The 19,225-nt window shown below is 41.2% G+C and overlaps 1 protein-coding gene across 1 annotated transcript; it reads left to right on the top strand.

Moving 5' to 3' along the window:
- The first annotated feature begins 4,641 nt into the window (after positions 1-4,641).
- GPR88 (G protein-coupled receptor 88) lies at positions 4,642-5,682 on the top strand. Its single transcript, XM_032217383.1, has one exon. It carries the CDS (start codon positions 4,642-4,644, stop codon positions 5,680-5,682), a length of 1,041 nt encoding a protein of 346 aa, XP_032073274.1.
- Positions 5,683-19,225: the final 13,543 nt, after the last annotated feature.

Consider the following 19,225-nt stretch of genomic DNA (forward strand, 5'->3'; position numbering starts at 1 on the left):
TACAGAGAATAGCATTACAGTGGATAAGCAAAGCATGCAAAGTGGTTCTACGTATATTAAAGAAGAAATGTTGAAAGTCATGCAAATTATAGAGGGAAATCAATTGTAATCTATATTTGGATATAAAATTTAGTTTAAAAAAATTTAAATGGTATAATTGGTAAGCAATATTAACTATGCTTTCTTATTTTAGTGTGGTCATATTCTCTGAAGTGTGCTATCTGTATTTTATTTGAAGGATCCATTTTATATTTTCTCATGAAATGCAATTATTACCACTTTCTTATAAAACTATTTGGAACTATTAATGTTTATTTTTATATCAGAGTAATAAAAATCTACTTCTTTTCTGTTCTTCAAATACGTTGTTGCCATTCTCTACACAGCAATTTGTAAATTGAGTTCCTATAAAATATTTTTTTAAAAAATTGGGTAAGATTAAAGTAGCATTTAAAATCTTTACCTAATTATTTCAGTAAGGGTATGTCTATAATGCCATCCCAAACCAATAACTTGCTGTCTGCAATATTTAATACCTGGATAAACAACAAAAAAATGTTCTTTTATTTCTGTCCTTGGATCAGTAATAATGACAACGGGAAATATTATTTGTTAGTTTTATAGACAAACTTTTGTTTAAGAACTCAAAGTGGCATGTATTTCATATTTATTATTTAGTTTAGAAAGCTGTCCAACTTCCAGTGATTCTAGGCAATTTATGAATTATGCTATTAATAAAAAAAATCAAGATATTAAGCAAACATCGAGAACATGGGGCATAACCTCAAACTGATCAGAGGAAAGGGCAAAAGTAATGTTAGAAAGGGTTCCACCACAAAACCGCATTCGACTAAAGCGCGCTCGGAAAAAACGCGTAGCTGACGTCATCAACAGGGCGACAACAGCACGGAGACAGAAGCACGCTGTAAACGCTAAACCTAAAATTAACCCCTAAACCTAAACCTAACCCCTCTAAACCTAATCCTAAACCTAACCCTAAACCTAACCTTTAACCTAAACCTAAACCTAACCCTTAACCTAACCCTAAACCTAATCCTAACCCTTAACCTAACCCTAAACCTAACCTTAACCCTTAACCTAACCCTAAACCTAATCCTAACCCTAAACCTAACCCTAAACCTAATCCTAAACCTAACCCTTACCTTAAGTTGAATCGGCTTGCTTTCAAAGCGCTATTTAAAGCGCCCTTCTTTCTCCGTGCTCGCTGTTGTCGCCCTGTTGATGACGTCAGCAACACGGTTTAATCGGGCGCGGCTTAGTCGAGCGCGGTTTTGTCGTGCCACGGTTAGAAAGTATTCACAGAAAGAGTAGTAGAAACTTGGAACCAACTTCCAGTGGAGGTAGTGGATCAGTCATCAGGATGTAAACATACTTGGAATAAATACATGTCCATCTTAAAAATAAAATAATTGAAAAGAAAACACAAAAACACACTCAAAAGACAGACTTAATGGACCACTAGGTCTTTTTCTGCCATCAGTTTTTAATGTTTCTGTGTAGTTACAAAGGAAATAAATCATTAAAACAATTAAAAGAGAAAAGAATATGTAACACCTGGACAAAATAACTCATTACATTGCAAAAAAAAAATCAGACGTTTAACAACAACCTAACCCCAGATCTAGGAGCAAAACCAACTTTTCACAGATTTGTACAACACTTGCAAAATGCAACTGTGTATATCTCCAGCAGGATGATGTTCCAGAATTGCTGTTCCATGGGAGGTCACATAGGAATATTGTACAGATAGTCCTTGCTTAATGATGCTAATCATGACTAGAAACTCTGTCATTAAGCAATATGGTTATATCCAGGAAACCCACACAACTCTACTGGTTAGCAGTGGCAGGGAATGTCACAAAACACAATCACATCACCATGGGGATGTCACAATAACCATTAGTACAAGGACCAGTCATAAGTGGTTCAATGCCAACATACATTTCAATGATCACTGAATAATAATTCAATGAATAACTCAATAAACAAGGACCACTTCAGTGCAAGGCTTCTCCCATCCCTATTCCAGACTACAGCCAAGGCAGCACCAAATGGTTCACCAGATCCTCGGGGAAAATCCCAAACTCCATCTAGAATCCAAATTTGTCTTTTCAGTTGTCTGGAATGGACTAATATAGCATGCCCTGCTTTCTCCAGAGGGTTGGTGACATCAAGTTGGGAGAGGTCTGTCCACAGGAATGGACTAATGTCAATATTCTTCAATGACACATCACATCATAACTGCTGTGTGGAAATAAAATAGATTTGGAGTGCAACTCCTGGTGTATGCCAAGCTTTTTTATTATTTGGAACAGATGCATGATTGCCAGGGTGGCCATGACCCCTAAGCTGCTATGGACTCAACATCCCTTGGAGGCTTATTAAAATCCCCAAGAGCTACTATCCTCATGGAGTCCACCACCAATCCAGTGATGGAATCCATCATCTCCAACCGGAAAGATGCTATGCAGCATGGAGGGTACTACAATAGTAGCAGTCCAAACTGTTGCCCAAAACCTGAATTCATCTAGAGAAGGTTTCAAATCCAGTTAGATCAAGGATGAGGAACTATGGCCCTTTTATGACTTGTGGCCTTCAATTCCCAGAATTCCTGAGCCATCGTGGCTGGTTCAGGAATTCTGGGAGTTGAAGTCCACAAGTCATAACGTGGCCATCATTCCCCACCTCTGAATTAGACCCTTAATCCCTATCTAGTACTACCATTAACCACTACAGTTAATTACCCAGTGGGACCTTACCCACTCTCATGGCCTTCAGAAAAGCTGTGAAAACCTGGCTATTCCAGCAGGCCTGGGGCTGTTGACCTCATTGTTGAGGTCGAGCCCCGATCACAACGAATGTATGTGTGTTGATTTTAACCTGTTTTTATTTTCATTTTTTATTACTTTTTCTTCGTTGTAAGCCGCCCGGGGTCCTCCGGGATTGGGGCGGCCTATAAATCGTAGAAATAAATAAATAAAATAAAATAATTTCTTTCCTTGTATTTTTCTTGAAAATGATGGAACAGGCTGCAGGAAAGTTAGGACAGCTGCAAGTGAAAGATATAGAGCTGAGGTGGCGCAGTGGTTAGGGTGCAGTACTGAAGGCCACTACAGCTGACTGTTATCTGCAGTTCAGCGGTTCTAATCTCACCGGCTCAAGGTTAACTCAGCCTTCCATCCTTCCGAGGTGGGTGAAATGAGGACCCAGACTGTGGGAGCGATATGCTGACTCTGTAAACCGCTTAGAGAGGGCTGAAAGCCCTATGAAGCGGTATATAAGTCTAACTGCTATTGCTATATTGGTCCAACCCAGTTACTAATTTCTGTATTTGTAGTTTTTGTTTATTTCATTTCCAGAGAGGTTTCAAAATTGGGATCAACGTGACACGTATTTTTGTGCAAATCGTTTACATTACACAAAATTTCAAACACCCAAGTTTGAAAGGTTGTGTAACACATTAATTTTACAACTTTACCTAACATCGATGGGATTATATTAGAAGGCCTGCTCAACAATTCTTGTTGCCAAGGAGCAGGAAGTATGTAATTAAAGGAGGGTTTGAATGTTGCAATTAAAATAAAATTCGGTCATATATTTTGAAAATGGTAGCAGCCATCGAAACTTTTCTCACCATAACACAAACCTGGAGTTGAGAAGAATATGTGTAAGCAGGAGTTTCTGTCCATCTTGGGATGAACATCAGTGGTAGGAGAAGGTTAGAAGAGCAGGGAACAGAAGTATCACCTCAAACATCCCCCTTCCCCGGTTCGAGTTGTGAGCCGCCCTGAGTCCCCTTCGGGGGAAAAGGGCAGCATATAAATATAATAAACTGAATTGAACTGAACTGAAACAAAGGTGACTCAGGAATCACAGTGGGTGGAGGGAAGGGTAAGGGGAGAAATGTCAATTTCTGCAATTGCTGCCTTTTCAGAGCAAGTTGGATTTTCTTCTCCCTCCCCTTCTCCCTCCTATAATCTCTGAATAATTCATAAAGATCAGACGCAGAAGCACCACATTCTAGTGCTGATAGATACAGCAAGCATTTTGAAAAGCTCAAAAGAAGGTGCCACATCTTCAGAAGACACCTCCTAGGATTTCTGCTACTCCTTTTCCTTCTTTGAGGAATGCTCCACATTTTCCTGTCTTAGGATACTCATTGCTACCTTAGAAGGTCCCGGGCATCTAGAAGGGGATCTATATGTATTGTATTATTTTTCGCTCTGGCTTTATTTATTTTTAACGTTTTGCTTATTCACAACTGCCACACTTTTACACGCACCTTTCGGGATCTCATCACTAGTTCAAACAACACTACATCTTCCTCACTTCATTTTCTGAATCCCATCTGTGCTTTTTTTGATTTTTGCTTATAGCTGACACTGAATCTGGAATGATCTGGAAGTTTTATGGATTTCTGTGGGATCCAGTTTGTCTGACTCTCTTAGATATTATCTGCATTCTTGGGGATGCCTCCGACTTTTCCAACAACCTTATCTTTGGCTGTCTGTTGTCTGTAGACGTGTCTTAATTTCTGAAAGACTTTTATCACTTCTAGAATCAAGGAGATTCTATAAGTTTCTTTGGAGATTTGAGAAAGTTTAACTCGTGTGCAACAAGATGGCCAACACTTCTTCCTGGAGCTCCAGACCTCTACAACTGTTCCTTTGCCGTGAAGACTCTCTAGGAATTAGGCTGCCTTTGTCTCTACTCTATTTGTTGTTGGCTATCTCTGGAACTTTATCCAACTTCATGGTTATTTATATGGTCTTCGCTTCCAGAAAGCTGCGTATCACCAGCAACGCTTTCATTGTGAATGGTTGTATCGCTGACCTGAGTGTGTGTGGTTTTTGGATGCCACAAGAAGTAATGCAGGGATTGCTAACTTCTGGTTCCCCTACAGCTCATTCAGGAAGTTACCGCTTATTTCAGGTTAGTCTTGTTGCTCTTGGGCTGGTTGTTTCATTACTTTCCCACCTCTTGGTGGCCCTCAACCGGTACATGCTTATTACCAAACCACACATCGTATACCAGGCTGTTTATCAGAGGAAGCATACTACTTGGATGATATGTTTGACCTGGATATTTGCTCTTCTCCTTGCCTTGGTCCCACCAGGACTGGAAACCTGGCAACCGATCCAGCAAGAGTCAAAAAATGCCACCAGTAACAATAGCTCTAACTATGCAAGTCTTGGAGTAGCCCTTGCTGTTCTCAGCCATACAGTCCTCCTGCTCCATTGCTACATGAGGATCGTGAAATACGTTCAAGGCAGCGTCAAACGGGTCAGTGTCCTTGACTTCCATCTGCTGCAACAGCTGCCCTTTCTCCATACTTCTGGCCAAGCTCCCCGTCGGTCCCAGCGTCATTTGAGCATCATCTCTGTGTTGCTCCTGTGTCTGACATTCCTCCTGGCAACCCAACCGTTGATGTGGGTAAGCCTCCTGAGCTTTTTCTTTCAGCCGGCCCCCCGGGGTCTGCAGTTATCCAGCTGGCTCCTTCTCTGTTCTCTCTCGGCCTTCAACCCACTGCTCTATACTTGGAAGAATGAAGAATTCCGGCGTTGCCTGCGCCTAATACTACATGGAAGAGAAAGCACAACTGTAACAGTAGCTGCAGCAGAAGCCTCTACAACTCTTCCAACAGTTTCTCCTACAACCTGAGGGCTGTTACAGGTCAGCACCAAGTTAGAAAGCCCATGGAGCTTAAAACTTCAAACTGATCACCTATAGCACACCTGGATGAAAGAGTACGTATAGAAAGAAACGTATAGAAAGTTGCACTTGGAAATTACTCGTTGAAATGAAGTCTTCAGCTCCTTAAGGAGAAGCCTTTTTATTGCTCCTTTAGATAGGCTAAAGGAGCACTGCGGGGGGGGGGGGGGGGGAAACGTATATATTTGTAAAAAAAGTACATTACTGCGTGCAATTTTACAGGAGCTCGCTCATTGCACACAAGCTAAGACAAGCATCTTGTACAAGGCAAATTGCTTATAAATGTATTAACTATAAAGCAAGTGTGGGGTTTGGGTTCTATGTTTCTGTGCATGTGTGTTTTGTTTTAGTAGATGGAAAATATTTGCATTCCTTTCTTGGTTAACAATCCTCCAAAGGACTAATGTGAAACAAAGGAATTGCCCTTGCATGGAGATACTGCTCATAGACAATAATGAAGAGGATCCAGAGATGAATATCTAGTGTCCTATATCTAGTACTGTATCTAGTGTTCTATCTAGTGTCCTATATCTATTGTCCTCCACATAGTGTCCTAGCAAAAGAAAAAAAGAAAGAAAGAAAGAAAGAAAGAAAGAAAGAAAGAAAGAAAGAAAGAAAGAAAGACAGACTACACAAGTTGTAGGTCCTTGAACACACGCTTCTTTCTGTCCTGAAAATATGCATGATAAGAATTGGATGGTGTAAAATCCTGGATATTTTCATAACTAATAACAAAGTAGTCTTGATTCTCAGCACAGTAACTATCCTTGTAATAAGTTAAAAGGATGAGTGACAGAGGAAGCTGAGATGGCGCATGTAGTATCACGCAGACTTGGGGAAGTGGCTGCCTTAATATTGCTGAGCTACATTTTTAGGTATCTTTCTTCATGGTCTGTGGCAGTGGTGGGTTTCAAAAATTGTTGGAACCTACTCTGTGGGTGTGGCCTCCTTTGTGGGAGTGGCTTGCCACCCATGTGACTGGATGGGAGTGGCTTGCCGCCCATGTGACCAGGTATGAAATTATGAATTAGTACTTAGGTGGGTCCAAGTAGCTATTCAGAAGTTAGTGGTTAGAAGCAATTGTAAAGCAAGATATGGAATTAAAACCAGAAATATTTTGTTGGCTATTTGAAAGGGAGTATAATATATATTTAATTTTACACATGTTAGCAGCTGCTGGAATTGTGTTTGCACAACAGTGGAAAGAGGTATGTAAATGAATAAATATTACAATGTGCAGGAAAAATAAATTAACAATTAAAATCAAGAAGGCTTTGAATACTTTTTCACGTTGGATTGGTTTTAGCAATTGCCAACTAATGGAAACAGAAATTAGAAATCCAAAAGTATGAAAGAAAACATCAATTATGTAAGGAAAGGTCCCTAAAATGTATAAGGAAATATTACTAGATCATTATTAATGCGTAGATAACTGCGGGACATTACACACCCACCAGTGGTGGGTTTCAAAAATTTTTGGAACCTCTTCTGTAGGTGTGGCCTGCTTTCCGGGTCCACTGGTGGAACCTCTTCTAACTGGTTTGGTAGATTTGACGAACCAGTTCTACCAAATAGGTGCGAACTGGTAGGAACCCACCTCTGGTCTGTGGTCATCTGACTGCTGGGAAGTAAGATTCAGGAAGTGACCGGAGGCCATAGCCCAATATCTCATGTGCTTCCCATGAGGCTATATTTAAGATTGTCTGCATGGCTATGCGTGCTTGTATAGACAAGGAAAGATACAAAGAATGAAGGAGAATAACCACAATTTAAGGAGTCATTGGGTTTGAGTCTATGAGCACACCGATATCCAAGGGAATCCTCAATCTAAAAATCTAAAACCCTCAATTTTCCGACAGTTAGAACAAATAATCAGTGGAACAACTTGCTTTTAGAAGTGGGTGCTTCAACACTGGATATTTTTTTAAAGAAGAGATTGGACAACCATAAAATGGTACAGAAGTTTCCTGTTTGAGCAGGGGGTTGGACTAGAAGATCTCTAGGGTACTTTCCAACTCAGTGATTCTATCTTCAAGAAGCTGTTTTGCGAGGTCTGCCCATTATTATTTTTCTCCCTCTTTTTATCTGTGCTACTTTTGAAACTCTTGAAATTCTCCCAGGCTTACTTAAACTGTGCTTGGATTTAGTCTTATGCTTAGATTATGTTATTTTGTATACAGGAGCAGACATTCAGACAAAGTGTTCACAAATGATATTTAGACTTAACTAACGGAAGAATTTTTAACAATAATCATATCACAAAACAATCATTGTTTTGAAGCTGTACCAATTTCTACAGAACCGATGATCAAAAAAAGTAATCTCAGCTAAAAGTATTAATTTTAAAGAATTAAATGCGTTGTTCTTTTTCCATTGTTATATGTTGCTTCAGAATTTATTACTGTATTTTAACTCTGTTGAAACAAATTTCCTTAATTATATTTTGTAGGGTATAAGAAATGAAAATATTAAATATAACTTCATAAAAATGCTTATAGATGTCTCTATAGTTTTCAGATTAGACCCAGACAATTGCTGTATCTTACATAAATGGAGCACTGAGATTTAAGTTATTCTGCTTCAGCAAAATATTCTTGACCAAAAGGATAATACAAAAGGTGTTTGATTCAGGCAAAGCTGGCCTGGGGCAATCTTTTTCTTGTGACTTATCTTGAATACACATTTATAGGCCAACTCTTTCTCCGCAATATAATTGTATCTGACCAATGTAAGCCCTATTAAATTTTAATTTGTTGGCGATATATTTGCTTTCTATTATAATTGAAGCATGTTTACTTTCCCTTAAACATGGGTATATTTGTGTATGAAGAGAGATAGAACTCAATCTCCTGTGCCAATTTTACAACGTGTTTATGTGCTCTGCCACAGACATGGACATGAACAAGGGAAATGAATACAAATAAATGGGGATAGTAGGACAGGGACAGTAGGCACGCTGGTGCGCTTATGCACGCCCCCTATAGACCTCTTAGGAAAGGGGTGAAGTCCACGCCATAAAGCTATAGGGGTTTGAGGACGGAGCAATGGAGTCGGGCAGAGCATTCCAGGCGTTGACCACTCTGTTGCTGAAATCGTATTTTCTGAAATCGAGTTTGGAGTGGTTTACCTTGAGTTTGTATCGATTGTTTGCCCAAGTATTATTGCGGTTGAAGCTGAAGTAGTCATTGACAGGTAGGACATCGTAGCAGACAATTTTGTGTACTACGCTTAGGTCAGACTTAATGCATGCATGCATGCATGCATGCATGCATGTATGTATGTATGTATGTATGTATGTAATGTATGTATAATGTATATATAATGTAATGTAATCTAGTTGAGTTTCCTGTAGAGCCCTCAGGAGCAATGACGTGCGGTGAGGTTTATGGCTGGTGAGGCAAGCGGGCAAAAGCCGACCTATGTCTGCCAGCGCCAGGGCTTGGGCGGGGCTTTTGGAAAGCCGTGCCAAAGCCCCGGCGCGGCTTTCCGCCATAGAGTGGGATGCATCCTGCTCTATGGAGGATGCGGCAACATGACTTTTAAGGTCCCAGCATCACGCCGGCCATAGAGCAGGACGCGTCCTGCTCTATGGTGGGCGTGGTGGCATGGCTTTAGAATCCCGGCGCCGCGCCGGCCAGAGAGCGGGACACGTCCCGCTCTATGGCGGGCGCGGCGGCATGGCTTTACAGTCCCGGTGCAGTGGCATGGCTTTAAAAAATAAAAAATAAAGTGCCAATCTGCGCACCAGCAGAGGCAGGTAAAACACACACACACACACACACACACACAAATTACTTATAATAATACAAACTATAATTACTTACAAATTACAATAATTTTGAATTCCTCCCCCCTCCCTCTGACCCACATACCTTTTCCAGCTGTTTCACAGAGGATTTCAACTCTCCTCCTGTCTGCCATGATGAAAATGTAAAAAGTGTAAAAAGAAAAAGGCAAGAGCTGCTGGTCAGGCTGGATTAGCTGCTGCCAGAGCCTCTAATGGATGACTCTGCTTAACTGCTTAAAAAAAAGCCTCTAAAAAAGCGCCCTCTACAGGAGGAGGCAAGAGAACCACGTGCCTCATCTACATACGGAATTTTTCGCCTTTTAACCCTTGCTTAACTCTGCTCGAGTGATCATAAAGATAGACTAAATGAGGCACGTGGTTCTCCCACCTCCTCCTGTAGAGGGCGCTTTTTAGATGCTTTTTTAAACAGTTAAGCACTAAGCAGAGTCATCCATGGTGACTCTGGCAGCAACTAGCTCAGCCTTTTTCCTTTTAATTTTTTTTTCCTTTTCATGATGACAGTGGTGAGGCCCTGCCACTCCTGACTGCACGTCATTGCTCAGGAGGTGGAATTGTGTAATAAATATACTTTTTGTTTCTCATTCACCATGTGGAGGAAGAGATGGCTTTTGAATCTAGACCTGTAGTCCAGGAGGTAATGATGATAAGTCAATCTTTGGAGAGACCATCTGGTTGATTCCTTTCAGGGGTGGGTTTCAGGTGGTTCGCGGCGGTCCCCGCGAACCAGTTGGTCGGCGAACCCGGAAGTAAGTAACTTCTGGGAACGCCGAAGGATCCACGCGCCCGCCCATGTTTCTTACCCGGTTTTGACGAGTTCTGCGCTCCCACGCATGCGCAGAACGCATACAGCGCCTGCGCGATCCTCCAGGAGCAGCTGGAGCATTGCACAGGCGCTAGTACGCATGCGTGCACTGCGCGCGTGCACAAGGACGCCGCCGGCCCTGTTCCAACCGAACCGGTTGGAACGGGGCGAGAAACCCACCCCTGATTCCTTTCATCCTATGATTCAGTAAATAAACCCTTAAATAATTAGAGTATATTATTTTTGTAGGCACAAATCTCCTACCTCTGCTTTTCTTTTTTTCCCTTACTTCAAATTTTCTATCCTGCCTTATCATTTTCCTCCCCCAGAATAGAAAGAAAAGGAAGACTTGACAGGATGTAGGCTGCCAAATTAAGCCCCTTGTGGGGCATCCTATGAATTACTGTAAAGTAACCTCTGTTTTACGTATTTCTGTTTCTGTCATTGTCAAAGATCCGAAATGAAAATTATTTAATGACTATAAAGATGTTTTTTCAGTACTATTTAGCAATTGTTTTAAACAAAAAGTACACCTTGAAAATTTACTGTAATGTGTATGCACAAATAATGGTTGAGGATCAAACTTTTGGGCAACCTTAACTTTCCACACCAGCTTTTTGATGTAAGGTTAAGCTAGGGCACCTGAGTCTATTACTAAACATCTCAGAAGCCTTGTACTACAATTTTCTGAAATAATAAAGGACCCCTATTTATACTGCAATCTCCTTTATTCTCTTAAACATGGGCATATTTGTGTATGAAGAGAGAGAGAACTCAATCTCCCATGCCAATTTTACAGCGTGTTTATATGCTCTGTCACAGACACTGGTGGGATTCAAATAATTTAGCAACCGGTTCTCTGCCCTAATGACCATCTGGGTAGGTGGGGCTCGGTGGTCATGTGACTGGGTGGGCGTGGCCAACTCAACGTCACTCACGTCGATGGGCGCTTCACCTTAGCTGTTACAATGGTAATAAGGGTTAACCGGAGAGGCAGTTTCTGTAAGCAGGGCAATAAAGATGAGGCTAGAAACAACACCAGAATGTCTCCTTCCTGCCTTCCTTACAGGATTAGCCCTGCAAAGTGGGAAAAACAAAATGAGATTTCTTCCAACAACCGGTTCTCCGAACTGCTTAGAAAGTTAACAACCGGTTCTCCCAAATAGGTGCGAACCGTCTGAATCCCACCATTGGTCACAGAAAGACATGTTTCATTTTGTACCAGTTCCCTTAAGTATTCGTTGAGATGTAGCATTTGACCAAGGAGTGTCTAAACACTAATTACATGCAACTATATCCTCATAATGATGATATTTTATAGCATTTTTAGTTTCAAAATACTGATCTGCTGGTCAGATCAAAGCCCTGTTGATTCCAGAATTTCCACACCAATCAACAAGGTATCTGTAGGAAGCCCATAAGTGAGATATGAGCACAATACACTAACCCTCCTTGGTTTCCTAGCAACTGGAAATGAGAAACCTGCTGCCACCATTTCCTAGAGGTAATATATTGCCATCATTTACGCCAGGAAGCTTTACTAGTCTTATTCTTCATTAATTTGCATTAAGAACACTTTTGTAACTGTCCAAGCTGGGCACCATTGTTATATTTTGTAATGAGAAATGCCGTATTTTAGGTGATGGGCTATGGCAGCACATTGCTACAGCTATCCTTGTAATACCTTTGAAATATTAAGAAATGTTGATTGTCTCCTAACTAAAGATCATAGAAAATAAAGGTGTCTGTCTTAATGGTTCAGGTAATGTTAGAATTAAAACTCCCATGAAGGAAAAATGTGAGGAAGAGAATAGAATAGCATAGGAAAAACCTTCCCCAATCAGGTGTTCACAGTGGTGAGATTCAAATAATTTAACAACCGGTTCTCTGCCCTAATGACCATCTGGGTAGGTGGGGCTTGGTGGTCATGTGACTGGGTGGGCGTGGCCAACCCAAGGTCACTCAGGTCGATGGGCACTTCGTCACGGCTGTTACAATGTAATAAGGGTTAACGGGAGAGGCAATTTCTGTAAGCAGGACAAAAAAGATTAGGCTAGAAACAACACCAGAATGTTTCCTTCCTGCCTTCCTTACAGGATTAGCCCTGTAAAGTGGAAAAAAACCAAAAGAAGATTTCTTCCAACAATCGGTTCTCTGAACTACTTAGAAAGTTAACAACCGGTTCACCCCGAATAGGTGCGAACTGGCTGAATCCCACCACTGGGTGTTCATTATCCTCATAGCTTGCAAAGGTAGAAGTGGTCTCATCACTTCTGTAGGGCATCCGATTGTAGTATCTATATATAAACCATTAATTAGGATTTTCACTACATATCAGTAAATATTAAAAAAAAAAATACTTGCATTTTTATGTCCTAAAAGAGAGAGGCTTCCATTGCCTCATCTCCTAAATTAGGCTAGTGGTAAAACATGCATGCAAAAAGGTAAATATAGAAAATACATATTTTGGACAAACCACACGGCATTTTATGATATGCGTTTGTCAAGTAGTAATGAAAACTTTGTGTTTCTTTTTCATCTCAGGGCAAGTGGAGTGAAGAGTGTAGCCCAGCTTGAAAGGAACAATGGAACATTACCAAAGATTATGCGATGAGAGAAAGTTTGGAAAAGAAAACACGAAGTATTACACTTAAAGAGAGTAGGATACCTGTTCAACACAAAATAATCTAAATTTTGTTAAATTAACAGTGAAAGCAAAGCACTTGCCTTCTGCTTTATTCTAAGTGAGGTCCGACACCCATCCGTACTCATAAGTTATGCATTTTCAGGACAAGCAACTCTACACCATGTGCAACGAATAGGAAGCAATAAGCAGAAGAAATTAAAGGCAGGGGATAAAAGAAAATGAATTCTAATTAAATGTAGTTTTGTAGCAGTAGCACTATTCATTATACACCTCCATATCTTTCCATCTTTGCAAACCATCCATCCATACAGCCTTTGTTCATTAAAGGCCAAACTTCTCTTTTTCAGGAAGTTATTCACTCCATGCTTTCATTGACTCTCCTTTCATAAAATTGTTTAACAACATTCGTTGCCTTGTATGACAAAGCCATCTCAATAACCCTTTTTCCATGCTGCTTACTCAATCTTCTATTCACATTTTCTCAGCACTTGATTCTTTTTTCCTCTTGTTTCTGTGGTGTCCTCTTGAGGCGCAACTGTTCAAAGTACAGGTGGGCAATTTCATGTTCTCTCTGGACTATCAATCCCTGCTTCAATGCCATCCTCACTCCTTCAGAAATGTCTACTTAATCGTGGAATCTTAACCAGAAGCCAGAACTGTTATCTTTTTAGGAATTCTTACGCCCTGAAAATGACCCGCATGAGATTTAATTCATTCTTTCTGACAGATATTCCAGCCTTTCATCCAAGATTAAACCCACGCCTCCATTTTCTTGCACATAGGCATCAGCTGCACTCCGCAAAACCAGGCAAACATATTCAGATCTGTTACCTCCTTCCTCTTTATTTTACAAACACACGGATGATCTATTTTAGTTATCTTATTCATCCATGCTCTTTATCATGTATTCCTCTTATATTCCATACTGCAAGTCAGCAAGGATGCTTAGGGATATTTATGTTTCCTGCCTATTTATAGCTTTGGTTAGTTGAGGCATTTACATGAGATAAAGAATAAATTGAATTAACAATCATAGTTATAGCCAAACCACTTTTGACATATTATGGCTGATATTCCATAAGTGCAATCAGAGCTCAAACGTACTCGTAATACTCTACACAAGCCAGGATATTTATATACTGAAATACTGCTGTCCCCCCATCCAATCAATCAAAAATAATCATGCATTATACTATATACTCAATGAAGTCAAAAGCATAAATCAAGAAGAAAGGCCATTTGAGCCACAGAGCCTTGTAGAATAGGCTCGGGAGCAAAAAAAAGGACAATGAAGTTTTTTCTGTTCCTTCACCAAAAAGGAAATCAATCTTATCAGCATTTGTAGCTTGTGGTGCAAGGCAGAAAGCAATTATATTAGCTATATTATTTGATAAAGATAATAAAAGTTCTTGAGCCCTCTGCAGGTCTTGTTCTATTCATTTGTCACCTTTTCACTTAGAAAAAGCCCTGTGCATTTGGATTGTAGCCCTTAGGATTATTGCAAAGGATTCTGGCAGTGGTGGGATTCAGCGTGTAACAACTGGTTTGCTGAGTGCGTGTTTTACGTGCACGTGGTCACTTCAATGGTTTGTGCATTTGAAAACAGCTCCAAAACTTAGCTTCTACTGCAGCACCAGTGAGTAAGCCAGCTGAGGTGCGGCAATCTGCTCTGCTGCACCGATCGGCTGGGCTTCAAACAAAAGAAATATAGGTCAGTGTTGTGGCCCAGTAGGAGCCGTTGGAGCTGCCACCAGACTCCGACAGCGAGGGGCCCTATGAGTCGGCTTTGGAGGATGTGGAGGACCCTGGACAGGGTTCCGACTCCAAGCAGGGCGCAGAGAGGCTGGTTGGCCACCAGGAGGCGCCTGAGCCTTGGACCAGTGGGGAGGAGACAAGGGAGTGTGATTCAGATGTCAGCAGTGGGGAGGAGCCAAGGGAGTTGTTCCTGGATGCCTGGCACCGGAGAGTTAATAGGCGTAAGGAACAGTTGCACAGTTACAGAAGGTAATTGCACTCAGCTGGTGGCAATTAGGCTCCTCTCAAGACTATAAAAGGAATGCTTGTGCACACGCCCCTTTTGCAGGAGTCAACGTCATTCCTAACACTGGAGAAACTGTTATCTGTCAAAGTCTGAGTTGCTGCCAAGGTCCTTATCTGTTTGTTATGCTTGGCTTTCAGCCACCGAGGTTTTGGTTTCTTGCTAATAAAGTGCTGTGACATTCCAGTTAAGCTTGTCTCGGCATTCGTTACTGGATGGAGGAGGGGGTCAGAACAGGTCAGTATAGTGCAGGGGCAGGCGGGCGGGCACACCAGATCGTCGGAGTGAACAGGTTGGCTCTCAGCTGATCGTTGGAGCTATCGGTTCGCCAGAACCAGTCCAAACCAGCTGAATGCCACCCCCGGATTCAGGTCATATTTTAATTATGGGCACAATAGCATTCATATTCGTATTCATCCTGTATACTCTTTGATTACTGCAGATTATATTTAGTCCTTGACTTGGAAGCATAATTGAGCTCGAAATTTCTGTTGCTTAGTGAGACAATTGTTAAGAGAGTTTTGACCCATACCACCTTTCTTGCCACAGTTTGTTAAGTGCATCTCTGCAATTGTTAAGTTAGTAACATGGCTGTTGAATGAACCTGGCTTCCCCATTGACTCTGCTTGTCAGAAGGTCACAAAAGACGATCGTATGATCCCGGGACACTACAAGCATCATAAATATGAGTCAGTTGCCAAGCAATGGTCGTAAGTGTGCATGGAGGGAATCATAAATGACTTTTTTCAGTGCCTTTGTAACACTGAACAGTCACTAAATGAACTTAGCAGTAGAAATTTTAGGCTCAATTGTGGTTGTAAGTCCAGGACTGCCCGTATTCCCTGTGATGAAACTGGCCCGCAAAGCAATTGTCCTCAATATTGAAAATAAGCTCTTTTCTCATCTATTTATTTTTAGAGACTGCCTATGCACTTTGTCAAGGACTTTTTCTCCCAAATAATACTTTATTTCCAAGATCTAACTGCTATGTCCAAACAGCAACCTTAGCAAAACATCATCCATCATTCTGTGAATTATATCCAGCGCCTTACACTTTGCATAAGTCAGGGGATTTTATAAAGCCATCTGGAAACCGAAACACGTTTGCCTTGAGGGAAAAAATGTATCTGCAATTGCTCGATATCTCACAGTGCAATTCCTCACGTAAAAGAGAATATAGGTGCTGTCAAATGAGGGGGAAATGCAGAAAGTCACAAGGGCTGATCGCTGATCCGTTCTTATTTGAAACCACCCAGTTACATCTTATTACAATTACAATGCCGCATAACGGAGTGAGCTCCCGTTACTTGTCCCAGCTTCTAGCAATAGCAATAGCAATAGCAGTTAGACTTATATACCGCTTCAGAGGGCTTTCAGCCCTCTCTAAGCAGTTTACAGAGTCAGCATATCGCCCCCACAGTCTGGCTCCTCATTTCACCCACCTCGGAAGGATGGAAGGCTGAGTCAACCTTGAGCCGGTGAGATTAGAACCGCTGAACTGCAGATAACAGTCAGCAGAAGTGGCCTGCAGTACTGCACCCTAACCACTGCGCCACCTCGGCTCTCTCTCTGCCAATCGAGAAGTTTGAAAGCACATAAAAATTCAAGTATAAAAATAGGAACCACCTTTCGTGGGAAGGTAAGAGTGTTCCGTGTGCACCTTTGGCGTTTAGTCATGCTGGCCACATGACCATGGAGACATCTTCGGACAGCGCTGGCTCTTTGGCTTTGAAACTGAGATGAGCACCGCCCTCTAGAGTCGGGAACGACTAGCCCATATGTACAAGGAGAACCTTTACCTTTAATTACATCTCCAGGACCACGTGAATTGCACTTGTGATACTGAGGAATTAGTTGATGTGCTTGCTGAAGTTTCCTATATTATCTTAGAGAAATCCTGTACAGGCAATCCATGACTTAGAACAGTACACTTAATGACCATTTGAAGTTACAACAGCACTTTACAAAGCGCTGTTGTAAGTAAGTAAGTAACAGCCTGAGTAATAGACTTATGACTGTTTCTAATACTTATGTCCATTGCATCATATCTAGTGGTGGGATTCAAATAATTTAACAACCGGTTCTCTGCCCTAATGACCAGCTGGGTAGGCGTGGCTTGGTGGTCTTGTGACTGGGTGTGGCCAACTCAATGTCACTCAGGTCAATGGGCGCTTCGCCTTAGCTATTACAATGTAATAAGGGTTAACCGAAGAGGCAGTTTCTGTAAACAGGGCAATAAAGATGAGGCTAGAAGCAACACCAGAATGTTTCCTTCCTGCCTTCCTTACAGGATTAGCCCTGTAAAGTGGGGAAAAAACAAAATAAGATTTCTTCCAACAACTGGTTCTCCGAACTGCTTAGAAAGTTACCAACCGGTTCCCCCGAATAGGTGCGAACTGGCTGAATCCCACCACTGAGCATACCCATGGTCATGTGATCAAAATTCAGACATTTGGAAACTGACTCATATTTATGACGGTTGCAGTATCTCGGAGTCATTTGATCGCCTTTGTTGACCTTCTGAAAGTCAACGGGGAAGCCAGATTCACTTAACAACTATGTTACTAACTTAACAACTGCAGGGATTCACTTAACAACTGTGGCAAGAAAAGTAATATAATGGGGTAAAACTCACTTAACACATGTCTCACTTAGCAACAGAAATTTTGGGCTCAGTTATGGTCATAAGTCGAGGACAACCTGTACTTCCTCTGGTGAAGGACAGGATGCCTTGAGGAGAACAGATCCTGGCCCCCTCTGGAAGCTACAATAAACTGCGGAACAATTCTGTTTGACACTGAAAACTGATAAGATTAATGTTATTTGTATTTGATTTGTAAAATGAACCTTTTTTTTATAAGCATTGATTTATAAGGTTCTTGAAAGAAGGGAATATTGACCAGATGACATGCAAATGTTCCAAGGCTAACGAAGTCATACTTTCACTGGATAACTTCCTCAGTGGAGAGTGGGAATGCTTTTAAGATCAAATATAACACCTCCAGGAAAACATTTAACTGACTATCAGCATGACATACCGATCAGCAAACTAGTTGAGTGTAAGCAGGATGGCATGACATTAAGTGGAGGCATATCTGGCTTCAAAATCATGTTTGGAAAATGTTGATTATCAGACCTGAGAGAGGGTACCACAAAGTCCTGGGTCTTCTAGTCTTTTTTGTTTTTCTTAATGAAGTGGATGAAAAGGTGAAGGTGGTGTTTCTCTCATTTGCAGGTAACACAAAGCTGGATAGGATAGCTGATATTCTAAAATATGGAAATATCATTCAAAACTCTCTTGATAAAAGATATAGATATAAATGGGAATATTCCTGGGTTGATTATTATCGTGAGCCGACAAATGCGTGCCCGACAACAGTGCGCCCGACAAAACCGCGGCGATAAAACCACGATGTCGACAGCGCATCGACAAGAGAGCGCCGACAGAAGCGCGATTACGGTTAAGGTAAGGGTTAGGGTAAGGGTAAGGGTAAGGGTAAGGGTAAGGGTAAGGGTAAGGGTAAGGGTTAGGTTTAGGGTTAGGTTTAGGGTTAGGTTTAGGGTTAGGTTTAGGGTTAGGTTTAGAGCGCGCTTCTGTCGGCGCGCTGTTGTTGGCACGCTTCTGCACTCATTCGTCGGCGCGATTTTGAACTCGTGGTTTTTTCCCAGCGGTTTTGTCGGCGCGCTTTTGTTGGCGCGCTTTTGTCGAGCGCGCATTTGCCGGTCAACCGATTATTATATTTGTGAAAAAGATAAGGGAAGATATAATGCAGTAATTATTGTATAATTAATATGACAAGCAGTGTGTTGTGGCTACATCTGCCTGGAGTGAATTAATTAAAATTCTAAATTAAGATTTTTAGTCTTCGTAGATTAAATCGCCTCTTTCAATTTACTGACTCCATGTTGCTGTTTGTTTATTAGACTGCACTTACTTTGCAGTTTCATTAAGCTGGATGATAAAAGATTTTTGAACAGATATGAAGACTCACTGAGTCCTGGTGACAATTTTCAAAAGGACGATTGATTCCTCCTAGAATTTTACATTTTTGAAGGTTCTCAAACATTAGTTAACATTCTCTCTCTTAGTATTTTCAAAGTAAATCATGCAGTTACTTAAAATACTGCAAATACATTTGAAAAAAAAAGGTATTTTTGATTCAGCTCTCAATTTAGAATAGTCAATTAGCTTTCCCT

Source organism: Thamnophis elegans, chromosome 5 (genome assembly GCF_009769535.1).
Source record: "Thamnophis elegans isolate rThaEle1 chromosome 5, rThaEle1.pri, whole genome shotgun sequence".
Taxonomy (NCBI): domain Eukaryota; kingdom Metazoa; phylum Chordata; class Lepidosauria; order Squamata; family Colubridae; genus Thamnophis; species Thamnophis elegans.

Excerpts from the sequence above, each read along its gene's own strand:
- GPR88 (XM_032217383.1), top strand. The coding sequence starts at position 4,642 with ATGGCCAACACTTCTTCCTGGAGCTCCAGACCTCTACAACTGTTCCTT.